The 18,247-nt window shown below is 39.5% G+C and overlaps 3 protein-coding genes across 4 annotated transcripts in view; 1 reads left to right on the top strand and 2 right to left on the bottom strand.

Annotated features, from left to right (window-relative positions):
• Positions 1-1,038: 1,038 nt before the first annotated feature.
• On the bottom strand, positions 1,039-5,781 carry LOC108233685 (gamma-glutamyl hydrolase). The gene is made up of 9 exons (XM_017412282.3): positions 5,528-5,781; positions 5,158-5,272; positions 4,056-4,106; positions 3,876-3,960; positions 3,575-3,713; positions 3,223-3,329; positions 2,222-2,315; positions 1,998-2,135; positions 1,039-1,361 (listed from the first exon to the last, which is right to left on the bottom strand). The coding sequence occupies exons 1-9, from the start codon at positions 5,634-5,636 to the stop codon at positions 1,243-1,245; spliced, it is 957 nt and encodes a 318-aa protein (XP_017267771.1). The 5' UTR covers positions 5,637-5,781; the 3' UTR covers positions 1,039-1,242.
• Positions 5,782-7,503: 1,722 nt separating this feature from the next.
• On the bottom strand, positions 7,504-10,798 carry nmrk1 (nicotinamide riboside kinase 1). 2 transcript variants are annotated; one of them, XM_017412180.3, is made up of 8 exons: positions 10,633-10,798; positions 9,967-10,057; positions 9,829-9,877; positions 9,260-9,422; positions 8,899-8,970; positions 8,706-8,812; positions 8,405-8,488; positions 7,504-8,010 (listed from the first exon to the last, which is right to left on the bottom strand). In XM_017412180.3, exons 1-8 carry the CDS (start codon positions 10,659-10,661, stop codon positions 8,000-8,002), a joined length of 606 nt encoding a protein of 201 aa, XP_017267669.1. In that variant the 5' UTR covers positions 10,662-10,798; the 3' UTR covers positions 7,504-7,999. The 2 variants fall into 2 exon arrangements, with proteins under 2 accessions (XP_017267669.1, XP_017267668.1); XM_017412179.3 differs by having other exon boundaries at positions 7,504-8,488.
• Positions 10,799-12,589: 1,791 nt separating this feature from the next.
• ostf1 (osteoclast stimulating factor 1) overlaps positions 12,590-18,247 on the top strand; it is a 9,543-nt gene continuing 3,885 nt past the window's right edge. Inside the window, exons 1-8 of the mRNA XM_017412089.3 lie at positions 12,590-12,746; positions 16,090-16,136; positions 16,576-16,626; positions 16,851-16,914; positions 16,990-17,043; positions 17,138-17,245; positions 17,363-17,412; positions 17,964-18,042. Of these exons, the coding sequence (XP_017267578.1) occupies positions 12,713-12,746; positions 16,090-16,136; positions 16,576-16,626; positions 16,851-16,914; positions 16,990-17,043; positions 17,138-17,245; positions 17,363-17,412; positions 17,964-18,042 (487 nt within the window). The 5' untranslated portion in view covers positions 12,590-12,712. The remainder of the gene's footprint in view (positions 12,747-16,089; positions 16,137-16,575; positions 16,627-16,850; positions 16,915-16,989; positions 17,044-17,137; positions 17,246-17,362; positions 17,413-17,963; positions 18,043-18,247) is intronic.

Here is an 18,247-nt window from a genome sequence, read left to right on the forward strand (position 1 = left end):
CCCACCCCCCACCCCCAACCCACGTCATCTGCAGGGGGCTGAACCACAGAGGGTCAGGGCTGCAGACAGAGCTCAGGAAGTAAACTATACTGCAAAAAAAAATGTTTTTTTTAATGAAATAAAGTCATTTTACTGACAAACAAAAAGAATATTAATTTTACTAACAGAAAAAAGCATCGTGTTGACAGAAAGAAGTAAACAACTTTATTGACAGACTAGTCAAAAGGTTTATTGTCAGCAAAAAGTCAAAATTGTATTTAAAAATAGCAGAAAATAATCAAAAATGTTTTTGACAGGTAAGTAAAAATAAATTATTAACAGAAAAAAGTAAACATTTTATTGAAGGTCATAAAAATTGACAGCAAAAAGTTAGTTAAAAAATTTGACAGAAAACAGAAAACCTTTATTAACAGGAAAAAATAATATTACCAGAAAATAATCAAGGATTTTATTGACAGAAATAAATAAAAAATACTGACAGAAAAAGAAAAACTTTGACTGACATAAAGAAGTCCAAATGTTATTGACAGATAAAAGTTTTATTGCTGATAAAAAGTCGTCTTTAAGCCAGAGGAGGTGGATCCTGCAGAGCCTCTCATCCTGGTCCGTATTTGTTTCATTAATTATTAGTTTTTATGTAATTTGGCTGTAAACAGTTTTAGATCTTTTTGTTTTTAAGCTTGTTTTGCTGCGTCCTTATCACCTGTTGTCATGTTTCTAACCTCTTTGAGGAAGTTAATTTAAATTCGTTCTGTTTGGCAAACATTTTGCATTGTTTTGTGGAAAATTCACTTTTTTGTGTGTGTGTTGTTGTCCTTTTAGCTTGGTTAAAGGTTAATCTGTTTATCTTTGTGTTTTTCTGCATCTTGAAGGTAGATGTCTTATCTGTCTGGGATAAAATCAGGAGTCCCTGTGAGCCTGTACTCTGTAAATTATGTGTGTGTGTGTGTGTGTGTGTGTGTGTGTGTGTGTGTGTGTGTGTGTGTGTGGGTGGGTGTGTGTGAACAAATAAAAAAAATTGAGGTCATGAATCCGAAATGTTGAAGTAATGTCCTGGAACAGTTTTTATTAGTTCCTTAAAGCAACTGTTTCACATCCAACAGACAAAAACAAATCATTTTATTTCCGCAAACAAGCAGGTCGGTGATAACAACAACATTAATTTACATAATATACACATTATTTTTTAAAAGATTTTGGCAATAAGTGCAAAAGCTCTGAAGCAGTCTGTTTCCTTTCAGCTCAGAAGAAGTAGGCCTGCTCGTATGAAGTGAAGTTGGCCGTGTAGACAGGTTTGTAGACGTAAATCAGTGACGAGCTCTCCTCCTCTGGAGTGTCAAACTTGTGCAAACTTCTTCTTCCTGAATAACAGAGGTGAGCAAAACAGAAAGAACATTACCACCGAGTTAAAAAAAGGGAAGGTTTTGTCCCCAACCAGCTCACATGTCATTGTTTTTGTACCATATTTGCACACCTAGTGGAAACATTTGTGGCTAGTTAAAGATTCATCTGTCTTTCAGCCACGTATAATGACTGAAATGAACTTTTAAGAGGGTTTAGGAGCTTAATACAGACAGAAAAACACGAGCAGACACATTTTTATATCATGTGCGATGCATATTTGTACATAGAGCGCCATTTAAAAGCTTCAATAAGCCAAAAAATCATCATGAGTTAACTCCTAAAACAACTCACTGAAGCAGAAACTGTATCAAACAGATGCAAGAATCACATGGAAAATATGTGTTTAAAGTGATTGATGTTCAACCACTGAACTGTCTGACCATTGGGAAGTTTTTAAAGCTTTTCTGTTCCTAAAACTTTAAAATGTAAGACTGATTAAAAAAAAAGGGAGATGAACTTGTGTGTGTTGTGATGTATTGATTTAAAAATGTAGGAATTCAAGCCGGTTGGAGATTGTTTTTGTCCGTGTTTCAGTAGTCAAATCAGTAATCAGTGATTATTCATGGTTAATATAACACAGTCAGAACTGATACCTTGGTTGACAAAAAACTGGGCCAGCAGCGACGACAGCTGAACGGCGTGAGCGGAGTGAGGGAGGTTGAGCCTGGCGTCCCACTGGAAACCATTCACCTCTGGGTGCCACTGCACGCCGTAGAAGGGATACCTTTTACCTGCGGGGAGGAGAGGAAAGGCGACACAGCGCCGTCACAGCTCGGCTCAGCTCGGCTCGGGTTCGGCGTGTTCAACTTTTACTTACCCTCCAGGGTGGAGACGAAGCGAGCGCCGTTCCCAGCCACGTTCGTGGACAGCAGGGAGAAGAAACCGCTCAGCTTCTCGCTCTCCTGAAAGGTCTGGGAGAAGAAGAAGTTTTCCATGAGGGAAAAACGGCCGATGATTTATTTTCATCTGTCTTAAATGAGAGCACAACTCTGAGACTTCTTGTCAAACAGAGTTTTCCAGTCAGAAACTAATAGTCTCACATTTCCTGAGACTTGAACGTCCGGTGTGATACGTCAGGATGTGGCACTCAGAGCACGTAACGTGAATGACTCTCAGCTACTACCACGTTAAAGTTTTGAGCCCAGCTCCTGTGAAACTGACTGACGTGTCGCTATTTTTGTGTTGGCTAATACTGGTTAGCTGTGGAGGCCATCTTGAACTAGATTCACTGGAAAAGTTAAGGGTTTACTTTCTGAGTTTCATTCAAACCCGTCCAGTGGTTCATGAGATATTTTGCTAACAGACAACGCACAATGAGTACCACTTGATGTATGTGTTGCGAACGACTCTCAGCTACTACCACACCAAATATTAGCTCGGTTTCTGTAAAATTGGCAAAGTTTTAGCAGTTTTTGTGTTTTCTAAACCCAGTTGTCTGTGCCGGCCATCTTGAACCGAGTTGCCACCAACAGTTAATCAGCAAATGATTATTTCCTCAAAGGGTCCCTAAAATCCTTCTAGTGTTTCAGGAGATATTTTGCTAACAGACACATAAACACACATGAATATTTATCCGGAGCACGTTCATTTAGCGCTGAACATTAGCTGTACCTAAAGATATCCAGTAATTTGGAGCAGAGTTAGGGTGAGTTTTGCAGATTTACTCGCACAGGTTTAAAGAAAAAAAAACGCCTAATGACAATTTAACTGTCAACATAAATCAGACATGTCCAATCTGCGTCCCTGTGAAGAAACTCCCTTCAAATAAAACTATATTAAGTCATTGACAGGAAGTCTCCCGCAGCAGCGGAGGGGTACCTGGACGGTGATTCCATAGTTGTGAAAGTTTCCAGTCAGAGGTTCTTCTGTCAAAGCCTTCAGGAGTTCTTTAGGGAAGTCCTGAAACATCCTACTGGAGACGGCCTCTGCAGGGACAAATGAGTTTGATTTATTTGAGTTTAAATACATTTATGTTAGTCATTAACAGCTGACATGTTTCTGTGTTAAGTGGTGAACGCAACCTTTGGCGTCAAATTAAAAGCCCCTGTAGCTCATCGAAGCGTTGACTTTTAAATCAGGACACATCGCTGAACTTTGCATCTACTTTGTGCCTATTAAAATATAAATTGAAATAGTTTTTAAAGGCATAACAGCTCTGAGAAGCTTTTACCTGCCGTGAGGTTGAGAGGCAGGGCGACGTTCTCGGCGGGGGTGTCTGTGAGCAGGTTTTCGCCGGCTACCAGCACGGTGAGCAGCTGCATGCCCATGCACGTGCCCCAGATGGGGAAGAAATCTCCGGCGTCGTTGGCCTGAAACAGACACAGGCAGACACTTTACTTCTCCAACACAACAAAAAACACAGGCAGATAAAGGGTTGAGCCTCATGAGCCTGTTTACCCAATAAAAATATTAAATCTGACAGAAATAAAGACAGGACAGGCTGATGGTCGGACAGAACGCTGGAGACAAACCTCCAACGCAAGTCTGTAAAAGATCTTGGCCACCCTGGCGTAGTCTGAGGTCTCCAAATCTGCAGCTCCACCGATAAAAAACAGGCTGAGCAAACAACACAGAGCAGATATTTATTGACTTATTAAAGGCGTTGTTTTTAAAATTGTGCTGCACATTTACAGTTTCACAGTCGTGCTCACCCATTTATCTTCTTAAAGATGTTTTCGTACTCGGCAGTCGAAAAAGTCAACCTGTCCAGGAAAACAGACCAAATCCATGTTCGTTTATTATTCCTAATGTCACCATAATCCAATAATTAAACTTTATTCAGATGTTATGGGCAGTACAGGTTTACTATCAGTGTTTAAAGCCTCACTGAAGGACAAAAGTCCCCAAATGAACTGTGTGAAAAAATGGAGCTCAATGGGATTTTGGTGAAACACGTGAGAAAACCCAGCCCTCTTTGGAGCTCTACAGATCAGCCATAACTCACATTAAAAACATCATTCAAGGTTTAAACAGATCCCAGAAAGTTGGACTTTACATGTCTGATATAGCATTTTTTATAGCTTTTATGGTTTTTATAGAATTGTAGTTTAAGTTTTGTGTTTTTTTACAGATTTTTTTTCATGAAATGTTCAGCAGACCGTTGTTCCACATTTATCTTTGAGCTGAGTAAAACTTTCTGATCTTTTACAAAAAAAACTGGTCTTACTCCCACAGCTGTTTTTGGTACAGATGCAAATTATACATCAAAATGTAGGGATTTTCGTCTTCTTTCACAAGGTACCTTTCTTGCCACTATAGGAAGTACAGTTTTCTCTCATATCCTCCCAGAATGCAGAGAGTGCGCCAAGCTTCCATAGATTCAGCTATATTTTAGCTCAGAATATTCTCCTCAAAACTGGGAGTGAAAAGTGTTTTTTTATGTCTTATCTCCTACATAAATTAATGCAGAAATATAAAAATTCACACATTTAACCACCAGAGCCTTCTGCTGCTCACAGATCAGGGATTTTAAGGATCTGATTTATAGTTTTTGCTTGTTTGAGGCTGATTTTCAGCGTTTGCCTCTCGTTAACTCCAGGAAGCGACAGACACAGGTGTGTGTGGTTACCATGGTGACTGCAAATGAGCCACTGGCAGCAGCTTCGACATTTATTCTGACCTTAGTTTCTTTTTGCACTCCCTGAACAGTTCAAATGTCAAAGTGGGGGGCTTTTTTCTTCTCAGCTCAGATTATTCTGGAGGTGCGTTGGATTTTTAAAAAAACTTCAAATGATGATGGATGTCAGAGCCCACCTGATCGGCATCACCCTGCTCCCCCCGGACTCTATGTAGTTCACGTAGGAGTCAGGTATGAAGGTCCTCCCGAAGGGTTTCATCACGTCGTCGGAAACTAACTGAGTTAAAACACCTGAGAGACAAAAACAAAGCAACATTTTATCTCCTAATTTCTTTGCTTCTCACTTCCAAGGAGCCAGACTTTATTTCAGTCTTTTAAAGTCATCTCCAGACTGTCTGAAGGTCCTTCAAAGATGCTTTTTTTCCTCTCATCATGAAGTCCACTGTGTGCTTAGAGATGAATAAAGGTGGACAAGTAAAGAACAAGTGCTACAACTTAAAAAAGTACTATCTATAGTAGATGAAAAGTACTATCTGAAGTACTTACCAATCACAGGTCTGTCATTCACAGCCTCCTGGCTGGGGTTAGTAGGCATGGCTTTGTAGCAACAAATGCAGCAGGCAAAAACCAAACACAGACGTGTCAAAAACCCCATGCCGGACAGATTCTCAGTCCTACTTCAGCAAATCGGTCCTGGAGCGCCGTCAGACGTGTCTGTTTCTGTCAGAAACCACCGCAGACTTAAATACGTTGAGTTAGAAGGAGGATACAGCCGGTACAGGGAAGTGAGGAATGCCCAGATTTGCATGTGATGTGTGTTTTGCTGCACATGCCGGTTAGACAGGTCAGGCCTCTGAGGTTCACACAGAATATTCTGCTGACGGCGTGGACTTTTTGGTGAATTTTTCAGCGTTTTCTGTGTGTCTGTGTGTGTGCTTGGTGTGGGAAATGATGCAACTCCCTGTCTCTCGGATGAGTTTTGCAATAAAGGCTTTTGTGAACGTTTACGGGCAGCTGCAGGTTCGTATGGATCGCTGAGATTCAAAGCGGCCCTCTGACACGTTCCTGTGTAGGAATGAAAGCTGTGGTTCCGGTGGAGGAGGAAGTTCAGCAGCCGAGGGGCTCAGATGACGTTCCCCCTGATTACCGTAGCCCCTCCTCTTTCCAGTACAAACCGCTCAAACGTGCTCCATAATCTGCTTTGTCACTGGAAAGCATCACGCGCGTTTCCAGGACATTCCACTCATAACATGCTGCAGGAAGACAGCAACATGTTCTGAAATAGATAAAGTTTCCCACTCAGATTGCAGCAACAAGGACGTGATTTCTTCAAACCTTAATCAACAAATAAACACAAAGCTACATGGACTGAGGATAGTCTTTTAAAAACTTTCACACCAAAGTGATGCAGCAGGCTGATATTTGTCCTTTTCTTAACAATCATGCAAAGATGAGTTGGATAAAATGAATAAATTAAACTAAATTAAGGCTTTAAATAAAGGAATTAGTGAATGTTAAATGTCAGTCAGTGTTTTTTTAACCACATTTAGTTGTATCTAGTCACTGCAACATAAAATAATTAGAACTATTTTACTTAAAGTCCTGTTTTGCAATAAATATCTGAAATTCGGAGTAACTTCTGAGCCCGACAGGATGTCTGGCGTCTTAGTGAGCTGATTCAGCTGTTCTCTGTAAGGCCTTCTTCACCCTCTGAACTGCCCCAAATGGTTTTATATCAACTACATGTTTCCCATTTCAAAGACTAAATGTAGATGTCAGTTTAATTCGCAATCAAACGTGTAAAAGTAGGAAAAAAAAAAAAAAATCTAAATTAAGACTTTCTGATTTGTTTTACTCGCCTGAAACTCGACTGGAATCTCTTCTTTAGATTAAAGTCAGTGGCTGATAAAAGATGGGCACTTTTCTTTTAAATGTTTCTGCTTTTGAAGTAAAACAAGACAGACGTTTGAGAGCTGTTGTCTGTTTTTAACAGGATAAAGGCTCAGTCTCATCTCGTTAAGATCTATCCAAACTTTGGGTTTTGTAGCAGAAAATTCACAATATTCTTGTTTTCTTAACCCTGAAACAGCTTTTGCCTTTAAAGGAACAAGTAAAGAGTCTTTATAAGCATTTATAAATCAATCCCTCAAAAAGAAACAAGTCTGAAGCAATGTTTGAATGTGCATCTTATTGTCTATGCCTTCTTATTATATATATACATATATATTTTGGGGCCTGTAAAGAAACTGTAAGATGAGTTGTGAGTCCTAACATAAAACTGGTTGAATCTTTGATCATTTATCAGATGATGAATCCAAAATTGAACAGGTTTATGGACTGAAAAGCTCATTTATGGTATTCTTTTAGTTTTTTTTTTAAGTTTCATAGAAGTTATATTCAGTTTAAACTAAAGAGTTTCAGACTTACACAGCAGATAAAGACTAATCCTGCATGATATTCAGATTTAAGGCTTGTTTTAGCATTGCAGACCTTCAGCAGTTTTAATGAACGTCACTACAAAATGAATTCATACAAAAAGGTTTTTATTCACCTTCATCTATAAAACTTATCTAATTAGGAAACAGGATCCATTCACAAACACATAATTATACATCTAGTACAAACAAACATTTAAGTGAAAATGAAAGCAGAATGAAATGATAAAAATGTGTTTTTTGTCCTTAAAATGGACAAATTCAGAAAATAAAAGATAAGCTTGTTTTCACTCACGGCTTTCTTACTAATTTAAGAAGAAATAAGCAGTAACGTCACCTTCATGGAATGACACAATAAGAGAATAAGATTGTTCGGGTTGGAAAAATGAAATCTGATGTTAACGTTTAAAGTGATTTTGCGTCAGCGTGATGCCAAATGTTGCAGGTCACATTTCCCCCGCGACTAAAGCACTCCCCCGGTGGTCTCCACTGGTACTACAACAAGCTGTGCCTTTTTTTTTTAAAAAGGCCAATCTGATCAGAGGTCAGCCTCCATAAATGGTGGAACAAATACTAGATCATCTCAGTTTTTCTCTGACAATAAAACAGATAAAAAGAGGAGACATGTTAGTAAAAATCCAAGCACAGAACTGTCATTTATCTGGGTTTGAACAAGGAGGAGCACAGAATAAAAAGCAATAATTAACAGAATTTTGGGTTTATTTGTTTGTTCTTTTAGATGTAATTCATTTAGCGTGTCCCTGACAACTTCGCTTCACTGTAGACTGACTGATTCACACAAAACTGCACCCAAACTTTAAGACTTCTTGTCCTGGTTAGCGTAAAAGTTAAACACTGAAAAAAATCTCTTCGGTACGCACTTTAAATTGTCTGTCATTGCATAATAAAAAGCGAAGTACTTCCAACTGTTTGAAGTGGCATAGTTCACAGAAAACACATTAGACACGTTATCAAGCAGTAGCCTCACCCCGGAGTCGGTCTATTTCCTGGCAAACATCTTCGTATACAGCAGCTAGCAGCTCTTCCTTTGGCTTCTGACCATCCAGGAAGGCTGCAAAAAAAACAGATTAAACATTCAGTTCACTTCATTTTCCTGCTCAATAACTGAGCAGTCACTACAACAATATTACTCATAATGATGTGCGCTTTAAACAGCTTTTATTTGAGCCAAAACCTTCTCAATAAGCATCAGTTTAGCTCGTCATTAACGTGTTTCATGAAACAACAGCACACTGTATAAAACACGTCATTTTTAACCAAACTCTCACTGATTTCCGATGTGATCCCCTCCATCTCGCGGCGGTTCTTTAGGTACATCGGCCAAACGTATCCATCAAAAAACCCGGGAGGATCTGGAGGATTGTAAACTCTGGAGCTGCCAGAAACAGACAAGAACAGTTTCCTCTAACAGTGCTCGGCTATAAAAACAGCAAGAAAGAAAAGAAAAAAGGAAATAAGTACCTTCTTCTCCTCTTACAGACGTCATAAGGTATTTCCAAAAAATATCTTTTGTCAAACAGGTCGATTAGAGGTCTAAAATAGTAAGATGCAGAAAAAGTGAAAGATATTATTACGATTTTTTTCACGCTAAATCATCAAACTGTGACACAGATAACACCTGATGTAAAAAAAAAAAGTATATATATGCAGATAAATGGGATTTTTCCAAGAATATTACATAACTTTATTTAGGTTTGGACGCCTTGTGGTGAAGAAACGTTACGTGTTTGCTCGATTAGCAGCTTCCTGGACTTTATTCTCACAGCAATTTCTGTCCTGGCAGCAAAAAAATATGCGTGTTTTAACCTTTCCCGCCACGTACCTGTAGTTGAAAATGAGAAAACCTTCCACAAGCAGAACAGATATTCCTGCGTCTTTGGGCGAACGCTCGACGTTCCGGCCTCGCTGCCTCAGGAACGAGTCGGGATCTGTCCGCCACGAGTCCACCGTGGTCATCATCTTGTCCATGTGAAGAGCATTGATTGCTAAAACAGTCAGGAGAAGAGAAATATAAGACTTGTATCAGAGTTAGGAGAAAATATCTGTTTCTGTGTTCTTTAGGTTGGAAGAAACTTACAGGAAACGACTGAATCTACAGTAAAAACGTTCAACTAAATATCCACCACTGTCACGTGTCTAAAACATCTGATGTCCCAGAAAATAAACGCTGCAAAAAGCCAGCATGGTGTTGCTGAACTGTCCACATTCAGACAGCATAGGTCAGAAAAAACATCAATATATCTGGAGTTGTTTCAAATTAAATTACACAACAATTTGAGAGGAATTCACTCTTTTAGCACAAAAAGTAGAAAATTATACTTCTAGATTAACTTAAATGGGTCTAAATCTTGTAAAAATCTCCAAGCTGAACGGTAAATCCAGTGCACTTACTGTCATATTGCTTGAAGCCGTTGCTGTCCACCGGTACAACGGAATCATCCTGAAGAAAATCGACATCTGTAAAACCTTTACTGGCATCAGAAACGCCTTAAAATAACAATCTGATGTGAGGAAGGCGTCACGATCTACCTTAAAATATGAGTCCTGTGTAATGATGCAGCTGCTGGGGATCAGCTGATGGAGACTCTGAGAAAGAGTGGATTTACCCCCATTTGTTACTCTGCAAGAAAAAAAAAGCATTAAAAGTTACTAAATAATAAACTACAGGATGGCTGTGTGAATGCAGCCATTAGTTGTTGTTTAATTGTTATTTAAATTTTTTTGCAACACATCCACACAGCTTGTTACGTAAGAAAGTACAAAACAAACAGAATATTTTGACTTTTACTCTCAAGACTCCAAAGAGTAAACAAGTCTTATCAGTCTTTGCTGCCACATGGTTATCAAACAATCCACCAACTGAACTGGAGTCCCTGCTGGATTTCAGTCACAAACATTCAATTTTATGAAGTAAACGAATATATTTTAGATTTTTTTTTAAAACCTATTGTTTTATCTCCTTATATTTCTCAGCTACAAAGCAAATCAGCAGAAATAGTTGTATAAAATGAACATAAACAACTAGTTATCTCAACTGATGTCTATTAGAAAGGCGCTGAAGTTGGCCTCCGATTGCACTTTAGCCTCATTTACTCTTCAGGGGAACTGTGAAATCGGAAGCTAACTTCAGCGTTGTGTCCGTCAAGAAACTTTAACACATTTACTGTTTATTTACAACCCTCCACACATACTCACCCACCAATTCCAACAATTAGTCTCTTCATTTCACCTCAAAGTTCACCTACGATACGGACGTTGAGACAGGCATGCTATTTTCTTCTGCATAAACAAACCCGCCTCTCCCTCGTGCGTTTCCGCTGAAGACGCTCTTGATTCGCTGAATAGGGTGTTGCGTCACTCAGATCCCGCCCACTGAGATAAAGAAACGGCTGGCCCCTGAGCAACCGACGGCAGAGAGATAAGAATTTGCGCCGCCATCTTGAAAGGACCTTTGTGTAGAAACTTGGGCGTTCGTAGACAGACCTGACAGAATGACAGCAAATATTTGCTTGAACATCACTGAGGTCACCGAAATAAACACTGGAATGGCCACTAAGGTCAACTGGGTGAGATTTCTGGCAGACATCTTGTAAAGAGCTACATGTTCACTCTGTACTGTTGTCAAAGCCACACATTGTTATGGCCTTGTGCATGCTGTATGCTGTGTCATGTCATTCATTCAAACACGTACAAATAGTCTTATTTAACTTAAATAAATGACAACATAAAAACTGACTAAAAACAGGTTAATTTACATGACCCCGTGGGGCCTGGCTGTAATGACTGTGATCAGTAATGACCAGACAATATTAACATCTAGTCTGGATGTTGAAAACCTGTTTGCGATTTACAGACATACTGAATAACACAACTATATCGTCCGCATTTGAATTATGTAATATAGGGCAAGCGCTATTGACACTAATAACAGCTGTGAGTGTGTTTTCTGTGCATACCTAATAGTACAGTACAAGTCTGTCCCACTTGAGTCTGAGCTTAAAAATGTTCAAAAACTGAGTAAACTGATAGTTCCACATAATTACTCATGTTTCTATGAAGTATAAAATTACCTAAAGGTTATAATTGAGGGTAATTTATCACTTTATTTCTCTGGCCAATCCAGAATTTCTCTAATTCAATCATTGGTGTATGTTTGAAGTTCTGTGGTCTTTTATTGAGGGAGAGGGTTAATAGGAGAGAAGCGTTAAACATCTTAAAGGGATAGTTCAGACCTTTTAGCTCCGGGCACTATGGAAAAATGATTTGGCATGTTGTCCATAATATGTAGGATATCTTACATATTGAATGGCCTCTTTTTGGAGAACTAGATTTTAATTCTAACCAGACTGATGAAATATCAGGGAGAGGCCAAGGGTCAAAGTATACATCTTCTATGTTAGAACAGCTCCAGTCTCAAATATTTCAAAGCATTTCATGAGAACACCATCATTTAAACCTTTACACTGCCATCAGTTACACGTCACACAGTTATTCTGACCCAAAGATTATTATATTTATGCAACAGTGCAACAGGCCGCACAAAAACTGCTACAGCCAGCTGCTGTTGCTACCTTTGGTTGCAAATGGTCTCCAAATTTTATGTAAATAACTAATGTGGAATTGATGGTGGTATTAAGGGGCTTTAAAACTGCATTATGATCTTTTTTAGTTGTAGCAGATAGCATCAGTTTGTTCAAAACTAAACTCTTTTTTTTTCAACAAATTAGGGTTGTTCAAAGAGCTATGTACAACATGTACTGTCACAATAATTTGTACTAATATTTTCTTAGAAGCCTACTTCGTAGAATAGGAACTATCACTTTAGCTTTGTCTTTCATCCCCTGTCAACCCAGACCACAGTATAATGTGACGCCAGGTGCAAAATTGCTTTTAAATATCTTAACTTGGTCTCAAATAAGAGTAAACTGTGTACTCTTCTCATTTCAGGGGCTTTATTTATACCCTGCACTAAATAATAACAGCATTAAGATTGCAATGTCAGCAACAAATTTCTTTCTTTTAAAAAAAATTAAAAACACAACAAACATCAATAAGATGTAAATGTACAGATGCAACAAACACAATGAACAAAAGTGATTAAACTTATAATTCTGACCATTTAAAGACTCAGAGCGCATGCGCAGAACTCACTTTTCCGCCCAAGCGAACTTCCTCATTGGGAGCGTTAGCTGAGCGAGTGTCCTACAGTCCAGCGACGATAAGCTTCCCACAGGGCTTTTCTTCCCCTTCCTCATACTATTTTTGAGTGTCACAGATGTCGAAGCCCCCTCCTAAACCGGCCAAGCCAGGTAATATTTAAAACCCGCTTTGAGAAATATTAAAAAAAACAGGTAAGAGAAACTTCACCTCAAACTTTTACAGCCGTTGTTGGTAAGATTCGCTAAATGGACGACTGGTGAACTTTGCCTTTAGGCTGCGAAGCTTTACAAAGACTCCGCGAAACAAAACGGGGCTTAAATTGTGGTTTATAACCGTACCCTTTAAATGCTTGTGTTCGGGGTGAGCTGGACGCGTTTTTAAAAGTGTTAGTGTTTTTTTTTTGTAGCTTCACTGCCGATTGCCAGAGCAGGCCTCTGTCACTTCCCTATTTCCTAACACAGAAGAAGAGTGATGCCTCAGGTGGTGATGAAGGTCAGGACAGGAGCATCAAGATGTTCTGATAACCCCCCTCCCCACTGCGGCCACTGAGTGGGAAAGCAGTCTTTATATTCTTGCATAATGTGTACATGCAGCAATATAAACTGTGTTTCTGCAGAGGAACAGCAGAGTTCAGGAATCCAGGGTTAAAGAATACAGCTGGCTTAATTTGTTTGATCAAACTGGATGAACTACATTTTCTGCAAAAATGCTGAAACTACACTGTTCAGGCTAAAAGAGGCAGAACGGTAGCTGGTGGCTAAAGGAAGGAGAATGGCAGCTGGAGGCTAAACGAAGCAGAACGGCAGCTGGAGGCTAAAAGAGGCAGAACGCTGGCTAAAAGCTAAATGTAGCAAAAGTCTAACTAAATGGTTAAATGAAGCAAAGTGGCTGCTAAAAGTAGCAGAATGGTAACTAAAAGCATCAAAAGATTAGCTAAGAGTAACAGAACAGTAAGTAAAAGTATCCAAAGGCGAGCTAAAAGTATCAAATATTAGCTAAAAATATCAAAACTGGCTCGAAGTAGCAGAATAGTAGCTAAATGTGTCATAAGACGACAAAAATAAAGAAAATACACTGAAGAATACTTTTTTAAAAATACAGTGTTTTTATAGGGATTGAAGAGACTTCATTGTACGTTTTGGGGGAAATATTTGTTAAAAAGAAAAAAGTAAAATACTTCGAGGAGTATAAAAGTTACAAAACCCGAACGTCGTGGCACCCATCCCCTGAATGAGCCGAATGTTTTGATTTGTGAATGGCTTAAATAGCACAAAGCATGCAGAGGTAGCTGGATTGCCACCGATATGCCTAATCCGATTTAACGCAACAATCTTAACACGTGCAGCGATACAGGCCAGAACAATCTGAACAGCAGCCTTTCTATGGCTGCAGCAATATAAATCACTTCAGTTTATAAAGGTAGTGGGGATCTCAGTGAAATTACGGCATTACATTTCAGTTTGTGGGCTGTTTTGATGCTTATAAAGTAAAGTATATTAGATTAGATAAAACAAGATTAAGTGCTTTTGGTAACTGTGCTAAAGTACATTTCTGATCAAGGTGACTGGATGATAAAAACACTTCAGGATTAACTAAACTCGGCTGTTAACCCCGTCTGAACTGAGCTAAATAAAGCTCCAGTGTTTCAATTCTTCTGTAAAACTAAATCAAGGCTGGGTTGAGCCAAGATGATCTGAAACTCTGATGACTTAATCCTCCAGAGTTTTGTGAAATAGTTTTTTTTTATTCTAAGAACTCATATCCTGATGGTCTTTGAACATTTAAGCTCAAATTGAATCAGTTTGACTGATGCACTGTGTTCCTGTGAGAACGACTGAATATTGACTACGCATTTTTATGCACAGCATGGTCATGCAGAGTCTATATTCATGTTTTTGTCATTGAGTTTCCCATGATGTTAACATGCTGAAACGTGTAAAAATACATTCTGCGTGTGACCCTTACACACGGAGACCGCCGGGGTGTAGCTTTTATGGTGAGGTCGTGCATCACGAGCACCCAGATTTAACATGACCAGGCCTGTGAGGGTATTTTTGTGCTCTGACATTTTCACCGCAACGTCACAATTTCACAACAAGAATGAGATTTGTTCTGCGTGTTGCCACATATTTGATTACAGCAGTAAAAAAAAAAGAGCCTGTTTCTTTTATATATAAGACCAATAAGAGTCCGATACCAAAGAAGGTTAGATCTGCCTTTGTGTTCAGGGGGAGACCGGCCCAAAACACAAGTGGCAGAAAGAGCTTTTAGAACAAAGCAAATCAGCTAGAAATATTAGTAAAACCACATCCGGATTTTTATCACAGTAACGCACATCTTCAGCTTGTTGTGCACGCCTGAGGGTTTAAAAAAACCGAAATAAGAACCAGGTCTAGTCAGGGCAGGCGTGCATGTGTTTGAGGCTGCGTGACTGGACCTGCGGGCAGAACAGAGCTGGTGTTGTGCAGCAGCTCAGCCCCCCTTCATCAGGAACACTGAGGCGGTGTGTGTTCGGTGTGTGTTCGCTCTGCAGGAACCCTGAGCAAAGATGGAGCGGAGAAACAACCCTCCAACGAGTAAAGAAGCAGAAAATTCCCTCTCAAAAAACAACAAATATGCTCATTTTTTACAGGAAATAAATCAGTGTTGTGTTTTTTAAGCCATTCGGATGTGATATATTTATAATAGTTTAGATATATTTTTAACAGAAGAAGGTAGTGTAGCACAGATCATCCTTCTGTGGTAATTATATTCAAAGTAAAAACCATACGGTTGGTTGGAATAAATACATCAGACCGGCGTTAAAGTGCACACAGAAAGTGTGTGAGGCGATCTGTATGCCGTTTTGAAACACAATATTGACTTAACCAATAGGGGTGTGGCACATATTTAAAAAGGAAGTCAGCAGAGTGAACGTCCGAGTGACGCTTATCTAAAAGCCAGATGCAAATCAGTACTTTCTGGTGTTACCAATACAGCAGTGCAGGCTTAGATTTGGTCTAGGAGGCCTTACGTGTGTGTGTGTGTCTGCCTGGGGGTTTCTCTTTGGTACATTTTGCATTTTCGTCCTACAAAATCAATTAACATGGGGGTTTTGATTTGGGCTTTAATCGAGAACAGCCTGATTGAAAGTCCGTCTCTGTGAGCTTCCTGTGGGCCTCGACCTCGCCGAGCTGTCAGTTCAGGTCACAACCACTCTGGCAGCATTCTTTCGGCGAGGCGGTGCCGAGGCTCGGCGCCTTTGTTCTCGCGCGGCGTGTCATAAACACTGCGTGATGTTTTTTTTTTTTTTTTGCTGCGGAGAAGTCGGACCCGCCTGATTTGGGGCGTTTCACCACATTGCAGCGAGCTGCAGGAGTGAAACCTGCTGTGCTGCAGGGCTGATGTGTTGTTCCTCAAACACACATGTTTGTTTTGTTTTTTTTGTTTTTTTTATCAGGAATGGGGCACAAATGTTTAACCTAACAAGCTGTGTCTGTTCTGCCCTTTTAGGCCAAGTCAAGGTGTTCAGAGCACTGTTTACCTTCGACCCCAGAACAGTAAGAGCTTTTTTACTCTGTGAATTATCTCTTGATTGCTCCTGATCATTCATTTTTTCCAAATCTGGTTAGTGAATTACTCTCATTATTAACTAATCTTAAGTTATTTGATGTATTCATTCATCTTACCATTACTTTTACTTTCTTTTCTTCTTGCTAAACTGGTAAAACTAAAAAAAGATTGATAAAAAATATCAGTCTTAATCTCAAGGAATTATAAATTAAAGTAATCAGAGATTCATTTTGTATTGGATGCTTGTTCAGTAATACAAAAAATAGAGAAAATCTATAATTTCCTTCTCAAATACTCTCTAATCTCTTTGTGTTTCTTCTTCACGCCGTTTTCTGATGAAGAGTAAAGATGCAACGATGAGTCTTGAAGTTGGAACAACCAAAGCTTGTCCGTTTTGGTAAAGTTGTTTGTTTTTACTTTTTTCAGCCGGATGAGTTGTACTTTGAAGAGGGAGACATTTTGTACATCTCAGACACGGTAAGCAAAAGTCCAGATGTCGCCCTTGCTTGTTGTTCCTCTTTCTGAGGAATCCTGCTCTCTTTGCACGTTGCCTCTCCCTTCGACGGTCGTGCCTGTCCTTCGTGCTTCTTCGGTCAGAAAAAAATATTCTCCATCTTCATTTCGCTTCTGCTTTTGCCCTCCCTCATTCCTTCCCTTCTGGAATAAAAATGAAAGGAGTTTTTCTTTCCTGTCTTTTCCAGAGCGACACTAATTGGTGGAAGGGGACATGTAGAGGAAGGACGGGACTAATTCCAAGTAACTATGGTGAGTGATGAAAGGTGGTGTTGCTGTAAAACTCAGGGCTCTGAGAATGAATCTCCACTCTCTCTTGGTTTTTAGTGGCGGAGCAAGCTGAATCTATTGACAATCCTATGCATGAAGCAGCCAAACGAGGTACGAGCATCTAAATATTTAAGCATTTCAGAGTTCTTATTTTCCCCTTTTTTTGTTTCTCAAGCTGTTGCATTTACCTTTTGAAACGGAACAGGGAACATAAGCTGGCTGAGGGAATGTCTGGAGAACAAGGTTGGAATCAACGGGCTGGACAAGGCAGGAAACACCGCCCTCTACTGGGGTTGTCACGGAGGACATAAAGGTAGCAGTGAATGTGCCACCGTCGAATATTGCTTCATGTGTTTTTGCCTCAGGGCAGGATTGTTTCGCACGGGAAGTTACAATGCACCTCGTTAAATACGTTCTCCTTTTGTCTCAGATGTGGTGGAGTTGTTGCTGAGCCAGCCCACGGTGGAGCTCAACCAGCAGGTGAGGTGTCTCTGACCTCATTAATGGGCTGAAATCAGTCCTATAATATAAGAGGAGAAGCATGGCAATCACACAAAAATTTTAATTAATGCAATGACTGAATGAATGTTTATAAATCCATAAACTTCTGGAGTAAATTCCCAATTCAAGATGGCTGCCAGAGCTGATCAGCTTTAGCAAAAACAAAAACGGCTTCAGTTCGGTGTTTGTTACAGACATGGAGATAAAACTTGTTGTAGGAGTAGCTGAGAGTCATCCAATTAAAACCACCACAACATGTTTGTTATCGGCTGCTGCTGCTAATGTAACAGGAAAATAATAATGTTAGAAAACAAGTATAATTCTGGACTGTAGTTCCAGTATTTAAGTCAGTTTCACCTGTCGGCTGTGACGATGGGTTTCTGAGACAACCAAACATTTATTTGTGTGAAAACAAGCCTGTTGGAAAATTAAAAAAAACAACTATATCAATGAGTTTACAAAGGCAGTTCTGGTTGGAGTTTCAGCCGATGCTTAAAGCGTCTCAGTAATGATGAGGTTTTGTATTTCAGAACAAACTCGGGGACACGCCGCTGCACGCTGCTGCCTGGAAAGGTTACTCTGACATTGTGGAAATGCTGCTCAACAAAAGTGAGTTTCCTAAAAGCTCCCTCTTTTATTTTTGTTTTTGCTCATCCAGTCATTCTACAGGTGCTGGTCATAAAATTAGAATATCATGAAAAAGTAGATTGATTTCAGTAATTCCATTTAAAAAGTGAAACTTGTATATTATATTCATACATTACATACAAACTCATATATTTCAAATGTTTATTTCGTTTAATTTTGATGATTA

This window comes from Kryptolebias marmoratus, linkage group LG1, assembly GCF_001649575.2.
Source record: "Kryptolebias marmoratus isolate JLee-2015 linkage group LG1, ASM164957v2, whole genome shotgun sequence".
Classification (NCBI taxonomy): Eukaryota; Metazoa; Chordata; class Actinopteri; order Cyprinodontiformes; family Rivulidae; genus Kryptolebias; species Kryptolebias marmoratus.

Bases quoted from the DNA above. Each gene is read 5' to 3' on its own strand.
- LOC108233685 (XM_017412282.3), bottom strand. From the start codon at position 5,636: ATGGGGTTTTTGACACGTCTGTGTTTGGTTTTTGCCTGCTGCATTTGT. The intron at 3,961-4,055 runs GTGAGCACGACT...TTGTTTGCTCAG, and splicing joins ATCTTTAAGAAGATAAATGG to CCTGTTTTTTATCGGTGGAG. The intron at 1,362-1,997 runs GTATCAGTTCTG...TCTGTTATTCAG, and splicing joins CCAGTTTTTTGTCAACCAAG to GAAGAAGAAGTTTGCACAAG.
- nmrk1 (XM_017412179.3), bottom strand. From the start codon at position 10,661: ATGAAGAGACTAATTGTTGGAATTGGTGG. The intron at 10,058-10,632 runs GTGAGTATGTGT...TTTTTCTTGCAG, and splicing joins CTAATTGTTGGAATTGGTGG to AGTAACAAATGGGGGTAAAT. The intron at 9,878-9,966 runs GTAGATCGTGAC...GATTTTCTTCAG, and splicing joins CACAGGACTCATATTTTAAG to GATGATTCCGTTGTACCGGT.